This window comes from Peromyscus maniculatus, chromosome 8, assembly GCF_049852395.1.
Source record: "Peromyscus maniculatus bairdii isolate BWxNUB_F1_BW_parent chromosome 8, HU_Pman_BW_mat_3.1, whole genome shotgun sequence".
In the NCBI taxonomy this organism is placed as follows: Eukaryota; Metazoa; Chordata; class Mammalia; order Rodentia; family Cricetidae; genus Peromyscus; species Peromyscus maniculatus.
Window position 1 is genome coordinate 11924473 of NC_134859.1, and position 20629 is coordinate 11945101.

The 20629-nt window shown below is 51.8% G+C and overlaps 2 protein-coding genes, 1 long non-coding RNA gene and 2 other non-coding genes across 12 annotated transcripts; all 5 read right to left on the reverse strand.

Moving 5' to 3' along the window:
• Window positions 1–475: 475 nt before the first annotated feature.
• Window positions 476–548, reverse strand: Trnar-ccu (transfer RNA arginine (anticodon CCU)). Its single transcript has one exon. It is a non-coding gene; the product is annotated as a tRNA-Arg (tRNA).
• A 1347-nt stretch (window positions 549–1895) lies between these two features.
• LOC102916802 (caspase-14-like) lies at window positions 1896–8399 on the reverse strand. Of its 2 annotated transcripts, XM_076577500.1 has the most exons (10): window positions 7080–8399; window positions 6797–6992; window positions 6596–6684; window positions 5707–5817; window positions 5406–5573; window positions 4915–5137; window positions 4542–4658; window positions 4134–4202; window positions 3581–3687; window positions 1896–3014 (listed from the first exon to the last, which is right to left on the reverse strand). In XM_076577500.1, exons 2-10 carry the CDS (start codon window positions 6909–6911, stop codon window positions 2907–2909), a joined length of 1107 nt encoding a protein of 368 aa, XP_076433615.1. In that variant the 5' UTR covers window positions 6912–6992; window positions 7080–8399; the 3' UTR covers window positions 1896–2906. The 2 variants fall into 2 exon arrangements, with proteins under 2 accessions (XP_076433615.1, XP_076433616.1); XM_076577501.1 differs by lacking the exon at window positions 3581–3687.
• Trnar-ccg (transfer RNA arginine (anticodon CCG)) lies at window positions 2132–2204 on the reverse strand. Its single transcript has one exon. It is a non-coding gene; the product is annotated as a tRNA-Arg (tRNA).
• A 108-nt stretch (window positions 8400–8507) lies between the features above and the next one.
• Window positions 8508–15621, reverse strand: Znf213 (zinc finger protein 213). 7 transcript variants are annotated; one of them, XM_076577486.1, is made up of 8 exons: window positions 15092–15355; window positions 14276–14449; window positions 12437–12950; window positions 11510–11630; window positions 11201–11271; window positions 10953–11118; window positions 10084–10245; window positions 8508–9946 (listed from the first exon to the last, which is right to left on the reverse strand). In XM_076577486.1, exons 3-8 carry the CDS (start codon window positions 12833–12835, stop codon window positions 9282–9284), a joined length of 1584 nt encoding a protein of 527 aa, XP_076433601.1. In that variant the 5' UTR covers window positions 12836–12950; window positions 14276–14449; window positions 15092–15355; the 3' UTR covers window positions 8508–9281. The 7 variants fall into 7 exon arrangements, with proteins under 7 accessions (XP_076433601.1, XP_042139558.1, XP_076433604.1 ...); XM_042283624.2 differs by lacking the exon at window positions 14276–14449 and having other exon boundaries at window positions 15092–15356; XM_076577489.1 differs by lacking the exon at window positions 10084–10245 and having other exon boundaries at window positions 15092–15353.
• Window positions 15622–18020: 2399 nt separating this feature from the next.
• On the reverse strand, window positions 18021–20455 carry LOC143274432 (uncharacterized). The gene is made up of 3 exons (XR_013053050.1): window positions 20207–20455; window positions 18505–18676; window positions 18021–18286 (listed from the first exon to the last, which is right to left on the reverse strand). It is a non-coding gene; the product is annotated as an uncharacterized LOC143274432 (long non-coding RNA).
• Between the last annotated feature and the right edge of the window lie 174 nt (window positions 20456–20629).

The following is a 20629-nucleotide window of genomic DNA, read 5'->3' on the forward strand; positions in this document are numbered from 1 at the left end:
AAGGCTACACAGAGTAACCCTGTCCCAAAAAACAAACAAACAAACAAACAAACAACCACAGAAAAAAGACTTTTTAAAAATCTATAACCTAACCTGGAGTCGAGGTGTACATTTGTAATCCCAGGGTTCAGGAAGAAGATGCAGAAGGACTGTGAGTTCGAGCTCAATCTGGTCTACATAACAAGACTCTCATAAGTAACAAAAAAAAAAAAAAAAGAGGGGGGGGGGAGACCGAAATACAATTGTACGTCTAGACTCTGAACAATTGTTTTAATATCAACTCATAATTAGTGGTTCATAAAAGTAGTGCAAATGCCATCGCACGGTATTTTGTAAAGTGAAAACATGTATTTATCTGAAAACAAAACATCACTTCTAACTTGAAAGGTGTGCCAAAACCTCCCGAATTTTGAAGCGTTATTTCGTTTCTCCTTTACACATTTTGAATTTCCAGGTGTCTAAAACACAGCCTTCCTACCCCGGGTGGGACTCGAACCCACAATCCCTGGCTTAGGAGGCCAATGCCTTATCCATTAGGCCACCGGGGCTGACGAGAAGAAAGCGTTATGTATCTTTCACTAGTTTCTTTCCGTTCTTTCTGCGGGTTTCTTGTGTCTCTACTATTTCCTTGCGAATCGCTGCCTCTTTTTCAGCCTTTCGCGTCCATTCTCAGTGAAGGCTCCAGGTCAAGGCCCCGGATCACCCTTGGGATCTAAAAGAGCACTTGTGAAGAAGAAAGTGAAAAATGTGCATCACTGGTTTTATCTTAGCTCATTGGTCTAGAGTGAGTATAACATCTTTCTGTGGTGCAAGGTGTCCAAGACTCAAATATCGAATGAGCCCTTTGACCCGGGACCGCAGGTAGGGAAACATGTGTTTTGCAGTGCCTGTTCCCTTTCCAGAAAGAGTGTGCACTGTGCTCGGCCTCTGTCCGGTCCTCTCCCTCTGTCTCTTCGACCAAATGCCACTTACTTGGTAGGGACAGGTCTTCACTGTTTTTCTTTATAGAGTATAGAGCTGGCCTATATATTTTACTTAATACCCTCACCCTCAGAAAGAAAGAAAGAAAAAAGAAAAAAAAGAAAGAAAGGGAGGAAGAAAGAAAGAAAAAAGAAATGAAAAAGTTCTGCGCAGTGAGCCAGCCCAGTTGGAAGAACCTGAGATCTTTGGCTTGAGGCTGAGTTCCAGCCCAGTTACATTACCCTCGGGTCCGTTTGACTCTCCTTTATCTCGTGTGTGTGTGTGTGTGTGTGTGTGTGTGTGTGTGTGTGTGTGTGTGTGTGTGTGTGTGTGTAACTGATCTAACTTATATTTACAAGCCTCATTAAACCTCTGTAACACTGAAGAGCAAATGACTCCCCCCAGCGCTGATCACCTGAGCGGGCTCCCCGCCCTCGCCTTTTGTAGCTAGGAGTGGCGGGGATGAAAGACGTTTCTTTTTCCACCGAATCCCTTGAATAGAGATTCCTCCCCACCCCCCAGGAGAAAGGTCAACTCAATCCTGGACATATTCTTGCTATTTAAACATTTACATTTGCATTGGACCTGTAAGGAGACAGCTTTTGTGTTGTTGAGACGAGACTGGCCTTTACTCTCCTGCCTCCACCTTCCAAAAGCTGGGTGGGATTACCTGTGTGCCTGCACGAGACAGCCTCGCATTGTGAGAAATCTAATCTATTAGATTGTTTCACGGATTTTAGAGCTGTGGACATACGTATAAACCAAATTCACTGCTTTAACTATTTTCAGATGTCTGTTCAGCGGCATTAATTGCATTCACCACATTGTGTAATCAACCGGATAGGCTACTGAGTTTTTTAATCCAAGTGTTTTTGCCTTGCCCTTCAGACAACTCCCATCCCTCCTGCAAACAACCCCCTCCCTCAACGTTAATTCGTGCTGCTTGCACCCTGTTTTGAGCTGGCTTCACTTACTGATTACTAGCATGCTGGAGTTCCTCTCAAGTCGTCCGGGATACCGGACAGAATCGGGAGTTCGGAGAGCCGTGCGGTGAAAAGAAGAGAGCAAACCCAAGAAGGGGGACTTTTTCACTGGGGTTTATAAAAACCGTACACTTAGAAAGGGAACGGGGAATTTCTCAGTGGGATTTATAAAAGTTGTAGACTCGCAGCGACCACGAAGGGACTCGAACCCCCAATCTTCTGATCCGGAATCAGACGCCTTATCCATTAGGCCACGCGGCCCTACGTCCGCCTATGAGTGAGTTCTTCCCATAAGGCTTTCTCAAGGGCCTACTGCGCATGCTTAAACTGGAGAAAGGTCCCGCCCCTTTGGGCTAATCTATTTGGTGTGAGATGCTTGGGAGCCTCAACAAGTTTGAATCGGCCTGAGCCCTCCTGGGCAATCCGCCAGTGGAAGCCCTCTGGATCCGAGAAGCTCGCCTTTCCAACCTCCTCCTCCTCCACTTGCTGGCCCTCAACTCAGGATTACGGACAATCCATGCGCATGCGCCATCCCCTCACTGGTGTATCCGCAATGGTCTCTTCCAATCTTGACCCGACTTGGCTTGCCTCTCCTGCCTTTTGGTGCCTAGAGCCAGGTGGAGATTGAGAGAACTACGGTCCCTGAGCTGGTTCTTCGCAGGACTTCTTTCTCCCTAGGCCGCTCCCAGCATATGCAGGCCAGCCCTGTTAGGTTCCGTAGTCTCAGACGCGAGGCACAGACCCAAACCAACCTCTGGTCCCCAGGAGCACAGCTGTTCCTCTATCTAATGCCAGGTACTTTACCCGTTATCTCACTTATTGCAGAGAGAGCATGAGTTTCCCGAAGCACAAGGATCGTGAACAGATATTTATTGCACGCTATCCGAGTTCCCATGCCTAAGATGCTGCATCGATGACAGAGTGCTGAAGGCGGATGGATCGGAAGTAGCAGGGCTGTCAGTCCTATAAACAGAGCCGGCGCCGGAGCGAGCTGCGGATCTCCAAGCAGACCTTGCGCAGCTCATCACTGTCTGGCCCCAGCACATCCAACTCACATATCCTCCTGTTGACCTGAGGAACGACACTCAGCTAGGCCCCGAGGGACTCAGTCTGGCACACCCACTGCAGTCCTTGTCTGCTGGGGTTTCTTTGTGGGGAGGGGATGCTTTCTGAAACAATCTCACTATGTATCCCAGGCTGGTCTCAAACTCTGAGATCCAGTCACTACCTTCCAGCTACAGGCATGCCCCACAACGCCTGGCTCTTGCCTGCTCTGTAAGCCTAAAATTTCAAGTACTACTTGATCGTCTTTGAGCCTCAACTGCCCCAGAGGTTTAACATGATTCCTTGCTCTCACCAAAAAAAGCCCCACCCAGTGGGAAAGGCTCCCCACCCCATATATATTGCTTGGGAGTTGGTCTGACCAGGGGGCCATGTGTATTTGACCATTTCATACTGTGAGCGCCAGAGATCCCTCCTAGTAATAAAGGTGTTTACTATTCTAGAGAGAAGCGGGGGCACAGAGAGAGACAGAGACACAGAGAGCCTGCTCCTTTCCCTGGGGTAAGCGGGAGATAATGGGAACACTACCACCAACCCAGGCTTGCTTTCTCTGTCCCTGTTCCTGCCCTTCACACCTCTGTCAACAGCTCAATGAGATCTCCGCCAGGGTTGGCTCTGACGACCTCCACCAGCGTCTGGACAAAGTCTGAGCCCTTTTCTTCGTCCCGATAGGCCACACAGCCTAGGCCAGGGATAGGGCCAGAGAGTCAGTCAGCCTTGGCCTGCTGCCCTCTGCTTCCCAACCCCCAGAGCAGTGAGAAGGGCAAGCAGGGGGGATTCTGGGTATCTGGCTTGAGACCAGAACAGGGCCAGGGACTTCTTGTATCAGATGCTGATATTTGTAGAGTATCTGGGTAGAGTCAATGCAGAACAAACATTTACTGTGGATTTGCTAGGTACCAAGCACTGGACAGGGTCCTGAGGCAAACAGACCTGCCCTGTCCTTGAAGACCTTGGCAAGTGCTTGTCTAGCAGGCACTTGACAAAAGCGTGCCACAGTTACTATGACTACAAAGAATAAACTGTGGGAGAAGATGGCTTAATACAGCTGGGCTGGTGCCTCTGCTCTTGCTGATAGTAAAATCACTCCTGGTCTCAGGGCAGGAAGCTAGGTCCCCGATAACTTACCCTCAGCAGCTGCGTAGACAGTAAGGATGTCTGCTTGGCTAGAGCTTCCCAGAGTGGAGGGAGGGCTGCCTGAAAAAGAGTCAACCCCCTTTAGCAGCATCCTGGAACCCTGACTGCCTCGGGTCTTGTCATCTCTGGTTCAAGGGCAGCACAGGGCAGTGCAAAGAGCGCAGGACAGATGGAAAAACCACAAGCCTTACAGCATTCAGGCTGTAACTGTATGAACTCAAAGAAGCGAGTTCTCCTTGCTGACTTCACATTGCTAGCTCACTTAGGTCCCTCCCTGAGTCTTGGCAAAGACGGCGCAGAGGTGATAGCAGAACCATGATGACAGTCCTGGAAGTATGTCATGAACCATTCCCACCACCAGTGTGCCAAGCCCAGGCTCCAGAAGGAAGGCAGACCCACCTGGGGCATCCACATGAATCTGGAGAACATCTGCCTGGGTGGGGAGGGCTGGGGGTGCTCGCAGCCAGCGCCTGTACCATGGGAGAGCTCTTGGCCTCACCCCAGGGTCCCTGTTCCCTGGAGGAGGGAGGCAGATACTTTTACTCAGTGGTACCTCAGGTATCTTCTGGGTGATTTAGACTCCATATAAATAGTGGGGCAGGCTTACAGAGCTGGCAATAGCCATCAGGGTCAAGTTTGTGGGGAGGATGGAGAGGGCCAGGGAAAGGCTAGAGCGCAGGCTTCCTGGAGGAGGTGGGTGGGAATGTGGGAGGCCAAGGGCTGGCAGAGGAATGCCAGGGTAGGTGGGTGGGCTTAAGGCAGGGCCTCTTACCACCACGGCAGGCCTGGAGCAGGAAGATCTTGGGGCGGCCCTGCAGGGCCCAACAGCAGCTCAGCTCCTGTACCAGCATCTCAGGCTGTACTCCTTGCCCATCAGCACCCAGCAGCTGCCCCTGGGGCCCCCCGTGAGCCATCAGGGCCACCAGGGCACAGCTCACAGGGCCCTTGTGAGTGTCCAACTTTTCCCGGAACTGAGCCAGCTCCTCCCAGAATGCCTGGAGTGGTGAGGGCAAGGTCAAGGTCTGAGCCAGCCCCTGGCTGCCCTCCATGGGCCTGGGGGCACCTCTTCAGCCTCTATCTTCCATAGCAGGCTTCCCAAGGCAGAGAAGTGACTGTCATATGCATGTAGCAAGAAGTCAGAGGCTAGACATAAGATGTATCTCCTGCCTGTGATGTGGGAGGAACCCAGGAAGGAAAACTCCAGGGTCCTAGGGGCGGGAGCACCCTTCCTTCTAAGCACCGCCAGTTTTAGACTTCCCTGACCTGGGCTGTAGGATCTGTCCTCAGGGTGACCTTGAAGCCCAAGGCCTGGCACAGGTCCCCCAGTGCTGCCACATCATGCTGCGTCCCAAGTCGGTCTTGAATCACAGCCAGCAGGAGGGCGGCCCTGGTCCCAGACAGGTCATACTGTGCACTTGGTCCGGAGTCGGACTGTACAGAGGGTTAGGGACGCACAGTGGGCTGAAGGGACTCCCAGTCCCTCTTCTCCCCATCTGTATCTCTCTCGGCCTCCACCCAACCTGCATCTGCCCACACAAGACTGGCCTCTCTCCCTGCCCCTCACCTCTGGCTTCCAGGGCTCCACATCTCCCAAACACAGGGTCCCCCGCAAGGAGGTCCTAAAGACTGGGCAGTAGGTATCCCCAGCAGACTCTTCAGCCACTCTGCAAAAGAGCTGGGAGGCAGGGCCCAGGGACCCCTCAGAGAACTGGACCGTTAGGGATGGGGTGGGCCTGCAACCCCGAGGGGTCAGGATCCTGGCTCCAGGGGAAACTTAGCCAGCTCAGAGCTGCTGCAGGCTTCGGAGGTCACATGACAGGGAGAAAGAGGGGACGAGAGAGGTCAGGATGGACGTAAGCCAGACCTAGGCTCTGACTCACACTCAAGTTCATTATCTCACCCTAGGGATTAATACACACAGAGGCAGGACCCTCCCTGGAGGAGCACAGGCCTGTGGAGGAGGACTCCCAAGTGGCATCACCTGGAGAGGTGCTAGGCCAGAGAGCCCACAGCTCTCACCTCTACACCTCTAGGCCACTCAGACACGACTGAACTACCTAACAAGATGTTCAGACCTCAGGACCAAACCTAAGCCACGGGGCCTTTGAGTAGAGCAGATCAGCAGTGGCTGCCTGCGTGCCTGTCCAAGGCTGAGACTGAAGTTTCACTGCAGATAGCAGCCCATGAAAGGGTACCACTGACCACAGTGAGACTGGCCAGGCCACCAGGGAGGGCACAGCACATCGAGGGAATACTTCGGGCAAAGGCGTGGGGTGTAGAGGAAGTCTGGAGTCTGGGTGGTCCTGTGTAGGTGTGAAGGCATGTCCTGCAGCCCATGCATGTGTGAAGGTTTTCAGAACAGATGCAACCGAATGTGAATACATTTAGCTGTAACTGGCCCTGGGGAGCCAGGGAGACTTAGGGCCCGCCTTCCCTTCCCCTGGGTCCCCCACCTCCGTCAGCAGCTGCAGCAGTGACCAGTGAGGATGTTGGCTGCAGATTCTCCCCAAACCTGTGAGGAAAGCTTCAGGCTCCCGGGCAGCTGGTGGAGAAGCACCCCAGGGCTGTGTAGGTAGGACAGAAGGCCCAGCTTTCTTGTCCATCCCCCACCTTCACTTTTCCCTCCCAGATGGGGTCACTGCCTAGTCACTCACCCTTGAGGCCACTGGAGAGCAACAGGAAGATTTTGGGGCAACCCTGCAAGGCGTCACAGCGACTCAGCTCCTGAACCAGCAGCTGTGGCCGCCTTAGCTGCCCACTGGGGGCCATCAAAACCACAAGGGCACACCCCACAGCACCCCTCTTGGCATCCAGCTGCTCCCGAAACAAACTCAGCTCCTCAAGGAAGCTCTAGGAGAAAGAGGCAAAGTCTGGTGAGGCCCCAGCTAGAAGTGAGTGCTTTGGCTCAGAGTTAAGGGTTGCGGGGTGAATGCTCACCTGGACTGGGACCTTCTTCTTCTCACAGTTTTCAAAGCCCAGAGCCTGGGACACACCATCCAGGGCAGCAACTGCCGTCGCAGATACCCCGGGGCTGCTGAGTATCAAGGCTACCCTTGAACCCTGCACACTGTATTTCCCCTGGGAAAGGAAAAGCAGAGCTGTGCTGGGCTGGAGCCCAGCTGGGTGTTGGGAATGGGCTGGGCCAGGTAGAGCATCTCACTACCTTTCTCCCCACGCTGTCCCAAGCGTCCACCAACTGTGCAGCCGCCTGTAGGGTCCCAGACACCAGGAAGGCCATGAGGGCCAGGTGGGGCTTCCTCCAAGCCCAGAGCTTACTCCCTGGCTCTGGTTCCCTGGAGCCTGACCCTTGCCCCCTTCTACACATGTTACCTCCTATCAACTGCTATGATTCCATCTGGACTCTGTCCTTTCTTGGTAACCCTGGGCTCCACTCCCCCAGCCCAGCTCCCTTCTCCAGCTCTGACTGATAACTTCATGGCTGGCATTCGTGTGTTCCCACCTGAGCCATGAGCTTGAGTCAATTCTATTCTTAGCCCTTGGCCCATGTTCCTACCTGATCTTGTTACACCTAAGTGTCTCCTTCAGGAGGGAGCTGCCAGCTCTAAAGCCCTGATACTGCTCCCAGCATCCTTTCCCCTCTGTCCTCCATGCGGCAGCGCACAAAACCCAAGCATACAACAGTGCAGAGCTTACAGAGGCAGGAATAGGCAGCTGACGGGAACCTGCTTGATCAACAGTGCGACCTTGGTTGCGTCATGTGGGGAATGGGGATGGGTGAGACCACAGGCAGATGTGATAAATTGGGGGCTGGCAGAGGAAGGACCTGAGGGCAAAGGCTGGCACACATGGGTCAGTTAATAAGGGACAGGAACATCTCATCTCTGTCTATCCCCAGGTGAGGCCCCCTAAGGCTGACAAAATAAACCAAGAGGATCAGCAAGAGTCAGAGAAGGAGTGACTGGCCCTGACCAGGCACCACCAGCTCGGTGTAGGCCCAGCTCGTGCTGGGACAGGGGAGGGGTGTTGAGGGCTGGCTGGGAGTAACAGCTGGATTCCTTTGGGCTGATCAACCTCCCTGATAGCTTCCAGCCCACACAGGGCAGTTCTGAGGTTTGACCCCACAGAGCAGCAGGCGTGTGCCCTCATTCGGTCGGTCGGTCTCATTTCAGTCCCTGCGCATTTCACCAGGCCCAGTGAAGGAGGGCCTGACAGACTCCAAGTCATGCTTGGCTCCTGCTCTTCCAAACCAGGACTGCACCCATTGGGTGAGTCACAGGGCTGCAGAGTCACAGGGCTGTAGACACAGGATGTGGCTCCCCCTGGTGACTGCATACACCATGACCAAGCCAAAAGATAACTTCCATGCCCCCAACTCAGAAAAGCCAGCTAAAAAAAAAGGCAGCCTCAAGGAAAGTTTCCATGTTTATTCAAACTCTTCTGAAGCCCACTGGGCCGAGCCCTCTTGGAGGGTCCATGTGTGAATCTGCACACAATGCAGATGAAAACCATGGAATACAGTGCTGGAGGAGTCAGCTACCAAGTGCTGATAGAGTGCTAGTGTTAAGTACAAAAGCCACACTTCTGGAGGTGCGGGTGTTCTCCAGAGTCAGCCTGCTGCTATAGTCACCCCTGCAGGCAGGTGTGTCCGGGTTCACAGCAGGACAGCTAGGCAGCTTCCTGGGGTCAGTAGAGTGGCCACAGGTTGGGAGCGGGGAGAGGGAAAGGCCAGGAAGCTGCTGTGACCAAACCCAGGACCTAAATTCTCATTGGTGCGGGCCCATGGTCCTTCCCAAAGCCCAGCAGTCCCCTGAGGATGGAGGCCAGTCCCCACTGGAAGGCACAAGTCGACAGAAACAGGGAGCCTCTGCCCAAGCAAGGCTGGAGGGTCCTGGAGAGAATCTCTAGGTCCTGCCCAAGGCCTTACACCACCTGATACTCAACTGGAAACTGTGAAGATCCAGGAAACAGGTGGCAAAGAAATCCAGAGCAGGATGGGGAGAGACAGGTGGGAGGATCCTGGGAGCAGGCAGGCCAGTTCAGAATACAGGGCCCTTGGGTCCCTTGATAGGCTGGCAGTGATCACAGGCAAAAGGAGACTTCTCCAAGAGGAATAAAGGGAGGCTGTGAGGCTCACAGGGAGTGTCCACCTCGCTGGGCTGCTCAGGTCCCGCTGACGACTCACCCCTCGGATTGGGCCATCTTGGCATGCAGGCTCTGGTGCGCGATGAGGTGTGCACGCTGCTTGAAGCTCTTGTCACACTCGCCACAGCCAAAAGGCCGCTCGCCCGTGTGCACACGCCGGTGGTCCAGCAGGTAGGAGCGCAGTGAGAAGCTCTTGCCGCACTCGCTGCAGCCAAAAGGCTTCTCGCCTGTGTGGATGCGCTGATGGTCAGCCAGGTAGGCGCTGCGGCTGAAGCTCTTGCCACACTCAGAACAGGAGAAGGGTTTCTCACCCGTGTGCACGCCCTGGTGGCGCACCAGGTCAGAAGAGCTGCGGAAGCTCTTGTCACATTCAGGACACTTGTGTGGCTTCTCACCAGTGTGCGTTCGCTGGTGCCGGGCTAGGTCTGAGCCCCAGCGGAAGCGCTTCCCGCACTGCCCGCAGCTGTGCGGCTTCTCAGTAACTAAATTCCGCAACTGACGCTTGCGAGTAGGCGGCCGGCCAGGACCAGCTACCAGCAGCGGGCCCAGGGCTGTCCTCGGTGGGTTTTCACTCCTCCAGACCTCTGTCTCAGCCTCCTCGGGGTTCCAGGACGCACTCACTTCACAGTCAGTCTGTCCCAACAATGCTGTCACAGCCTCCTCCGGAGGACCTCTGTCACTCTGGCTTTGGGATCCCAAACCTGCAAGGAGGGGAGAAGCCTCTTTTGTTCCTCTTAGTTTTGGGATGGGAAGAGATTTAAAGAAACTCGGGGAAATCTCCCTGGCTTTGAGATTCAGGCTGCTGCGGCTCCGACAGATCAAGCCTCAGTGGTCTTACCTACAAAATGACTGGACAGACCAGCAAGATGGCTGGATGGGTAAAGGCACCCGCTGCCAAGCCTAACCACTGAGCCTGAGCTCCACTCAGAACCTACACGGCGAAAGGAAAGAACCAACTCCAGAAAGCCATCCTCTGACTCCACGCATGCTCTTCTCTGTACTGCACACAAAATAAAAATATTAAAATGTGATTTATTGTAAGTCCTTTTTTAATGAGAAGATGATAAAAGGCTAGCAAATGAGCAGTTCTGAGGCAGACTTAGAGAGCAGCTGAGCTGATCCTTCCGTAGAGGCACCTGCTATATTACAAAGACCCTCTGCCTGTTCCCCACCCTGTGGCTGGCCAGTGCCACCGCCCACGTCTGTAACCTGAAGGCAGCAGTATGTGTAGCTACTGTGGCCCCCTTATTCCTTAGGCTCCAGCTCTGCAGACACAACACAGCAGGCAGCCTTGCACAGGAGGAGCTCCAAACCCACTCCCAGTGAGACCAGGGAATGCTGAGAAAGGGCTTGACTTGGTGTGCAGCTGGGGTTCTAGCTTGTTTTGTTTTGTTTTGTTTTGTTTTTATGATGGCTGACAAGATCCATCAAACTCACTGAATCTCAGACTTTTGTCGGGGGACAAACACTGCTGCATACCAGACTGAGATTTGACTGAGAAAATGCCCTTGCAAGCCCCCAGCATGGCGCTAGCACAGAGCTGGCACACAGAGAACACTGTCAACTGGTCACAGAGACACACACACTTGAACACCATAGGAAGCTGTTGAGGAGACTCAGATAAAGCTAGCTTTAGAACCCGGTTCAGGAAGGGTGGGACGAAAAACCAGGATTACAGCAGAAAGAGGGCCCCATAGATCTACTTACCGAGAGCAGCATTCCGGGAGTTCTCTCTCTTTATGTCCCAGAAGAGATCCCTCTGAGCAGGGTCCAGGGAGCCCCATTCTTCTCGGGAGAAATAGAAAGGGATGTCTCCCAGTGCCGCGGGTGTTTGAAATGGGGAGATGTGACCCAGCTCAGGTCTCCCAGGCAGCTGTGAGTGGGGACAAGAGGGGTCAAACCATACATTCAACAGCACCAGGCCCGCAGAGAGAACAAAGGGACTGCTCACTCACATGAACTGCAGAGCCAAAGCAAGCGTCCATCACCTCTCCTGTCTGTCCTTCTTTAAGAACAGGAAGCTGGGCTGAAGGAAAAGAACAGAGCTTCATACAGCCAAGGTCAAGGACCGAGACTGATGACTTCATCCACACTGCATATGTACACACACCAAATACATGCACACTTGTGCTCACACCAAATACATGCACACCTGTGCTCACACCAAATACATGCTCACTTGTGCTCGTGGGACTGGGCTTCCCTCTTAGAGAAGAAACCTAGGCCCTGTGCGGCCACACTGCTGACTGAAGAGTCTTACTCACCACGGCCAGGCTGCTCTTGGGGTGCAGGCAGCTGCTTCTGTGCTCTTGCCTTCTGGGGAGGCCCTGCGGCCTGGAGTCCCTGGACTGCTGCTGCCTTAGGCTCCACTTCCGAGAGTCCACCCTGTGCAGTAACCAGAACACGCCCATGAGCCCGGAGACCAGACTGGAGGTGGGGGAAGGAGGTAGGAGACATACCCATTAGGAGGCTGGGGGTTGGGTAGGGGAAGAGATTAAATGGAGGCCCAGAAAGAAAGAGAGAAGAAGGTGACATCAGGCAATGTTTTATACTCAAGGATACTTCATGATCAAGGGGCAAGAACCAATCCCTGAAAGGCTAGAGTTACAGCTACTTAGCAAGGCAGAAAGGTGTGTGGGGGGGGGAGGGTTCCTCCTGTCAATGGCAGAACCTCACACCCTAGCTGCTCATTCACATGTCTCCAGATGCTCCCAGGGTCAAGCACTCAAGACAGCAGGGTACCCTTTGATGGCTCTACCGTCTCATACCCTCCCGTGATCTGATGCTTATCACCATATTTGACTGAGTAGAGCAAAAGATGAATGGTTGTATGGAGCTTAAAGCCTTTCTGGATTCACTGGGGAGGCAGAGGCAGGTGGATCTCTGAATTCAAGGCCAGCCTGGTCTACAGAGTGAGTTCCAGGACAGCCTGGGCTTACACACACACACAGCAACCCTGTCTCAAAAAAAAAAAAAAAAAAAAAATTATACCTTTCTGGACCATAACCACTTTAAATCCAATGAAGTCATGAAAAATAGACTACATTTACTAAAGAAACACATCACATGCTGCTACATTGGGATTGTGTGTGCTTCCCTGGATTTGGTGTTCTCCCTGCCCCCTGGAGAGACTTGTCTCCGTGAAGACGGCCTCTACTCTTCAGGCTCCTAGATATGGAAAGGACCCTCACCTGTGGCCAGGCTTTCAATGACTGATTCTGTATGTCCTCCACCAAAGCGACAGCTTCGTCACCACTCCCGAGGTGCTGTCTCTGCACCTGGGCCTGGATCTCCCCTGGTAGCACAGCCAGGAACTGCTCCAGCACCAGCAGTTCCAGGATCTGCTCCTTGCTGTGCAGCTCAGGCCGCAGCCAACGGCAGCAGAGCTCCCAGAGCTGGCTGAAGGCTTCATGTGGCCCACCCACATCCCTGTAGCAGAAGCGGCGGAAGCGCTGGCGGCAGGCTTCTGAATCCCTGCTGTCCATCTGCTGGGCAGGTTCCTGTTCCCAAGAGCAATCTTCCACCTTCACAATCACCAGTCCTTCTTCCTCCCCAGGAGCATGGTCTTGGAGCTCCTGGAGGGATGCCATCCCCTGGCCGAAGGCTCAGGGCTAGTCAGCCTTAGCTTGGGGCTCCAGAGCTGACCCTGTCAGTCTCCTACAGCGATTCTCTGTGACAGCTGGGCTGGCATCGGGACACATATGCCTTTGGGAAGAGTAAAAGAACAGTATTTGAGGAAGAGTGGAATACACCAGTCTGGTGCAAAGTCTAGGGACTCTGTCACCTGTATTCTTCTGTACCTCTAACGCCTCTTTAGGCCTGACTGTAATGGTGTGCTCTACACAGACCCACAATCCTTTATTATTACATCTGACACCCCAAATCTGGGATTCTCATGGCCCATTTGATGGCAAAACCTAATGCGACTCATTGGGAAGCACTACTGCACCTGTTGGTATGAGCATACTTTGATCTTCATTTATAGTAACTGCTCAGGCTTAATGGCAGAATGAAGCATGTGACGGGGCTGTAAAGATTCTGAGCCAGCTGACGTCTAGCTCAGCTGTTACAGTGGGTGCCGAGCATATGCTCCCCAACACTACATTAAACCGGCTGGGCTGGCACCTATTTTTAACTCCAGCACTCGGTCATCTGCAGCTACGTGCAAAGTCTGAAGCTGTCCTAGGATCTAGAAGACCCTGGTGCGTGTGTGTGTGTGTGTGTGTGTGTGTGTGTGTGTGTGTGTATGCGTGCGTGTGTGTGTGTGTGTGTGTGTGTGTGTGTGTGTGTGCAGGAATCATTTGAGGGCTGAAGAGAGAGCTCAGAGGTTAAGAGCGTTTGTTGCTCTTACAGAGGATTCAGGTTTGGTTCCCAGCACTCACACAGTGACTCACAATTATCTCTAACTCTAGTTCTAGGGGACACAACCCCCTTTTCTGACTTCCTCAGGTAACAGTTCTGCAGGTGGCACACGCATCTATGCAGGTACAACGCTCATACACACAAAATAACTAAATCTAAAGAAAAAAATCAATCATTGAGCCATTCTTTTTTTTTTTTTTTTTTTTTTTTTTTGGTGGTTGGGGGTGGGTGGGTGTGGGGTTCAAGACAGGGTTTCTCTACGTAACAGCCCTGGTTGTCCTAGAACTCACTCTGTAGCGCAGGCTGGCCTTGAACTCACAGAGATCCGCCTGCCTCTGCCTCTGCCTCCCGAGTGCTGGGATTAAAGGCGAGTGCTGCCGCTGTCCAGCTATTCAGCTCTTCTTAAGGTATGTTTTCTGCATATCTGCTTCCATTGTAAAATCTCACTGGATATATCGGTACATGCTTGGTGATGTATTTATGTAATCCCAGAACTGTAAGGATCAAGGCAGGAATGCCCAAAGTTAGAGACCAGTATGGGCAATAGAGCAAAACCGGTCTCGTTTTTTTTTTTTTTTTTTCTTATTATTGTGTTTAATTATGAATGTTGTCTCAAGTCCCTCTACTGATAGGCCATACTGTTATTTTTCTCAAATTTGAAAACTTACAAATTGACAGGACTGGTGAGATGGCTCAGTGGTTAAGAGTATGTGTTTTTCTTACAGAGGCAGCAGATTCAATTTCCAGCATCCACATGGAGGCTCACAACCATTTTTAATTCCAATTCCAGGGTATCTGACGCCCTCTATTGGCCTCCTCAAACACTGCATGAATGTGGTACGCTTAACATAATGAAGGCAAACACAAGACACATAAAATAAAAAATCTTGTTAAAAAAAGCTTACAAATTCCAGAAACATTTTACTCCAAATAAGGGGTGGTATAGAGGCCTCATGAACACCATTCAACGCCATGTATTTGGATTTTATGTTGCTACTGCTTCACAATATTCTCATAAGTGTGATTCGAATTTTTGCCCTTTTTGTTTCAACAGTCAAATTAGCATGAGCATCATAATTTAAAAAACGGGAGGGGAATGTTAATACACCAATACATGTTTCTTTTGATTCACCAACAATCTGATATATGACGGTGCCGTATTTTTTCCTGTGCTTTTTACTGAACGAAAATTGTTATCTTCAGAATCGACAAGTGCTTTATGTGTGCTTTACATAAATGAGATCTTAAGGGCCTACCACTTTGGGTCTTGCGTTTTTCACCTAGCAACGGTTCTTCATTAGTGCACCTACAAGCTTCCGCGGCATGGGGGTGTTGCAGTTTCTCAACCAACCCGAGTGATGCACTCGGGTCGTTTCCAATTCTTCTCCACTACCACAAGCACTTTATTTACGCTTCTCTTCTCGAGCCTTCTGCCTCACCCTCCAGTGACCGAGGAGGTGTCCTCGGAGAGGGCCGGGACTCACCAGGGTCGCTCGGCAGGACGCGGGAAAAGGGGACGGTCCCCAGCAGCCTGGCGAGAGCGGCGGACTCAGCGGTGCTACCCGGGGACGCGGAGAGCAAGGAGCCGCAGGCGGCCGCACTGCCCCGAGGAGCGCGTCCCCGCCGGGGCCGAATCCGCACGAGCCCGACTGCGCGAAGCTCCGGTCCCGCCCCCGGGACACCCGCCCAGAGCCGCCCGGGGACCGGGAGCTTCCCCTCCAGCTCCCGGGGCCGGAAGTTCGCGCGGCGCTCGCCGGGAAACCAGCTGGCGCATGCGCGGGGACCAGCGTTTGGAAATTTTACTATCCCGAATGCCGTCTGTCACAGATGAGTGGCCAATGAACAGGGAGAATTCCCATGGCTGGCCAACCTGGGAAACCCTGGAGCTAGAGGTCTGGGAGGAGGCTCATTTTCGCCTTCTGGGTCGCGCTTAGTCTAAATCAGGTCCTTGGGAGGCCTCGGAGCTTCCTGGAAAATGCAATCTGATTAGAGCGGAAGCCTCCATCCTGGGCAGCATCCCCTTCCCACCTACTAGCATCTGTGCTGAGCTGAGGAGCAGGAGTCCTGATGCCTGGGGACTCTGAGCAGGAGGCCCGCCTCTGCCTGGACAGGGGTTAAGCATTGTTGCAATCTGTTAAAGCCACTATTGACGTTAACAGTTAGCTTTAACTTGCAAACACCCTTGATGTTTATTTTCCTATGAGCAGACAAAGACCAGACTGGGGCAGTTGACTCCGTAGGACAACCGTTGGATTCTCCCGTGTTGCCCGTGTCGCCATGAGCAAAGGGCTGTTGGTCACACATCCAGCCGTAGTGACCTGAGGTCAGCACCAGCTATCTGGAACACTCTGGACACCTTGAGACCATCATGGTGGGAAACATGGCGGCAGGCAGGCAGGTTTGCGCTGGAGCAGTAACTGAGAGCTAGGAGACAGAGTGAGCTAGCAGAGAATGCTGTGGACTTTTGAAACCTCAAAGGTCCTCTGGAAGTACTCTAACCAGTGAGCCATTTCTCCAGCCCAGTTGGAGTCTCAAAAACTAGTTTTTGTGAGGTGTTTTTGTTTTTGTTTTTTTGTTTTTTGTTTTTTGTTTGTTTGTTTTTCTTTGGTGTTGTTTTGCTTTGTTAATTTTACATTTGTTTGGGGAGTGTGCATGGAGGTCAGAGAACAATGGTTTTAGGGGTCAGTTTTTCTTCCACTGTGTGGGTCCTGGGACTAGAACTCAGCTCCTTAGTCTTGACAGCAAGCGCCCTTACCCGTTAAGCTACCTCACCAGCCCATCTTTTGGATTTTCCCCTTTGAATTGATAATTTATGTGCAAGCTTCCGAATGTAAAGTGCTTACAGTGAATTCTCCTCTTTAAGTCTCCCCTCTTCTGCACCTCCTTTCTAGAAACAAGCAGTACCATCCACTGCAGAGAGGGTTTACACTCAAACCAAAGAAGTACCTAAGTGGATCCTTTTGACTCTGTCCTAGACCTTGTAGGTTTTGTTTTTAATTACTCTGTGTGTGTGTGTGTGTGTGTGTGTGTGTGTGTGTGTGTGTGTGTGGTGGTGGTGGTGGTGGTCTGGGGAGCTGGGTTTCTCCTGTGTGCTGTGGAGAAGTCCTTTATTCATCGGTGTCCCCCAAGCCTGATCACAGTGATGCTCGAGAATCATGTAACTTGTATGACTAGAAGTCTAGTCACCTACCTCAGAGGGCTTCAGGGTCCTGGGTCTTTGTCATCCCCTGTCATTTGTGCAGAGCCTAGGACCTCTGGATCTCCACAGGTAGTGAGTCTACGATTGCTTCCTGTAATCTGAACTGCCCCAATATCAGCTTGAAGGAAGATACAGGTATCCAGCTTTCCACATCCTCTGACCTAGGTTCCCCTCGCTGCTTCCAAGCAGGACTTCTGGGTGCTCCCTGATCCCATTCTCCACTCCACTGCCTCCAGCTAATGGCCCAGAGTGTGAGTTCAGTTTCAGTGACAACAGAAACTGGGTTGAGAAAAGAGAACATTTGTTTATTGCACAAAGCAGACCCCCAAGTAAACAAGGCAGTCTCATAAGTTGAGCCCGTGTGCTGCCCCAGCCTCTTCATGCTGCCTGATACACACACACTGCAAGACGGGAACCACCAGCACCTCCTCAGCCTCTATCTTGAAGCTTGCCACGAACTCTCCTCTGGCTGTTCTGACCCTCTGTTGCAGCTTTGATGAATGCCCAGGGTCCCTCCCTCAAAGGCAGGATGGTGTGCCAATTCCCTCTCTAGCTGCCCAGAAGGCCCAGGCTTGCTGATTCTCAGAAAAACGAGTCTGATGACGAAGCCCATTTGGGGATCTTTGGGAGAGCGTCAAGCCCAGGAAGTATGGCATCTTCTAAATCTTAGAATTCCAGGGGGGAGGAAAGCTCAGGGTAGGAGGGACAATCCTGTGTCATTGAACCTGTCTTTCCAACAACAGATAGCCCAGGAGGAACAGGCAAGCTTTGAAATCCCAGCCTGCAACAGGCCCAAGATGCTAAGAAACCTCAGTGCAGCTTCTGGGCTCGGGGTCCCTGCACAACTCTGGCAGCGAGGGTCTGGGAGGTGCAGAGACTCACATCCTCAGACCCATCATAAGAGTTCAAAGCCCCTCCGGATAGGTTCAGCCGCTCAGCATCTCTAATCTGTCCAGCAGACCTTGGATACCTACCTCCTATCTCGTCCTAAATGTCCCTGGATTCTAGCTCAATCCTCTGGGCTGTACTGCAGTCTGATCTAATGATCATCCCTAGCTCCTCCCTGTCCAGCCAACTGAGAAGGGGGAGGGGGAATCACCCATTCCCTCCTCACCGAGAGGTCATACCACTGTCCTTCCCTTCCACAACCCCAGAGCCCTGACAGGCTCTGTGACGCAGGGTCACGCTGCGCACCCACATCAGGGAGTTGGGTTACACACAAACCCTTCCACTGTTCACTTCCTCTCCATCCTTCAAAGCTTCCAGTAGTCACTCACAAAAGTCTAAACCCAGAACCAAGCCCTGTCTCCCACCCTCCTGCCAGATGCCGGGTCTGTTTTCCATCTCCATCTCCCCTGTCTCAGTTTTCAAGAGCCAATCCCACCTCAGGACTTTTTGTGGAGGCTACACAAAACTTAGGCTGTTCAAAAAGCACTGTTGGTTCTGTTTTCTTTTCCTTTTCCTTTTGTTTTCCATCAATCTAAAGCAAAAAATGCAAAGAATAGAACTCACCCTAATAGTAGTGAGCACCCTAACACACACACCCTCCACCCCTGAGCGAGACCACACCAGCCACAGTAACTGGGTGTGGGGAAGCATGCGGAAGGGCAGCAGGAGGCGCTGAAATAAAGAAGCCACTGAGGCCCGCCGGGCAGTTTCCCCAACCCCAAGAAGTCACATTGATGGGAGCCGGCGTACCTGCTCCTCCCTTTGCGGCCACAAGGTGGCAGTGTCGGCCACGCTGTCCCGCAGCTCTGGGTCCAGCTGCCTGCCTTCAGGGCTGAGTAGATGGTGAGGTTAATACTCTTCTAGAGGTCTTGTGTCGTCTGACTTTATTAGTTTTGGGAAGTCTTTTTGAAAAATCAGAGTTCTGAGAAGAAAATAGAGGCAGTCACACAATGCTGTGGTCTGTGTGTACACTACCAGTGACTGGTCAGCCCTTTTAGAATTCAAAACAATCCAACCTCCAAAATACTCCAAAAATCAGCTTGACATAACCTAGAATTAAGAATCCAGAACAGAATCAGAATCTAGACAGAAATATCCCAGAGGCAGAGGACCCATATCTGCCTAGTTTTCGAAGTCTGTTGCAAAACTACAAGCTGATAAGCTTTATTTGATTGTTTACCCATGAGCAGGAGCAGGCACAGTATTTTTATTCCTCACACAGCCCAGAGCATATGCCCAGCCCCACACTACTGATGTGGAATCTCCAATGTTAGACTCTCCAGGGTCAGTACACTAAGAGAAGGTGATAAGAAAAGTCTGCCTCCCCAAAATGTGGATTTGTCTAGAAAAGAGTAAAAAGCTTGGTCCTGCACTGTCCACCACAAAGGGGGGACCAGGTTTGTAAAACTTGCAGAGCCAGGCCCTGTGAGGTGGCTTTCCAGGTAAGACAACCAACAGCCTGTGTTCCATCCCTGGGACCCACATGGCCGAAGGAGAAAAGTGACTCCCTGTCGTCCCCTGAACTACAGAGAGAGACAAAGACATACACGCAGAAAAATAAAAATTATAAAAAACATTCGTGGGCAGGTCAGGGGGGTTAGCAATTCTGTAGGAGACTCCTTGAGGCAAGGGGCCCTGACGCCAGCCTCTCCTGGGCTCCCTCACTCCCAAGGTCCCAGATTCTTCTGTTTCCAGATCATTCTGTAGGCTCATAACTTTGCCTTTCATTGACCATCCTCCTAAGTGAATATTGTTCAAATGAATTAGGATCCAGGGCCATAAAGGTCAGGTCAAGATCTTAATTACCTAGTCACTGGAAACATTCACCTTGAACAAATACAATGCGGATGGCTGGGGATAATGAAGTACAATGGTACCCCAGTGGGTCTCTGCCTTAGGGGGCTTTGGTGGTTCATAAGAATATGAACTACATTAACAGAGAGATGTACAATGCCTTAGGTTAAAAAAACAAAAAAAAAAGGGGGGGGCTGGAGACAGCTGAGGATGACTTCTGACATGAGCACACCCAGGCAAACACGCACTTGCTGCCACTGAAAGAGCCCTCATCTGTGCCATGCATGTGAAACCAGAAGAAACCAGGAACGTCCATTGGCTCAGCAAATATATTGATCCACAAACTACAGCTAGAGGCCAAGGTCAGGTCAGCGTGTGTGGTTCTGGAGGCTGTGTTTGGGGTTTGTTGTTGTATAATTGTTTGTTTTAAGGTTTCAAAAGAACTTTTCTTTTTTTGATGACATGATCTTCTTTGTAGTCTTGGGGAGCCTGGAACTCACTCTGTAGACCAGGCTGGCCTGGAACTCACAGAGATCCACCTGCCTCAGCCTCTCACTGTTGGGATTAAAGGTGTGCGCCACATGCCCAGCCACTTTATTATTTTTCCAATATGTTATGTTTTAATGACTATATGGTTGGTTATTTTACTTGGCATCACCTGTGAGCTGGTTTTGAAGCAGTCTATAGATTAGTATGCCAGCTAGCTGACGACTGATCTTTCCTGTCCTTTGAGGTGACTCCGCCAAGAGTAGACAGACTTCATTCTATTCCAACTGGTGTTGCTGGGTATGTCTGTACAGCGATACAGGAAATGAGAGCACTGGCTGCTTTCCCAGAGGACCCAGGTTCAATTCTCAGCACCCACACATCAGCTTATAACTGCCTGTAACTCCAGTTCTGACGCCTTCTTCTGGTCTCCTCAGCACCAGGCATGCACGTGGTGCAGAAATGCATAAAGACAAATATTCATACACATAAAAAATAAATGCTGCCGGGTGTGGTGGCGCACACCTTTGATCCCAACACTGGGGAGGCAGAGGCAGGTGGACCTCTGTGAGTCTGAGGCCAGCCTGGTCTACAT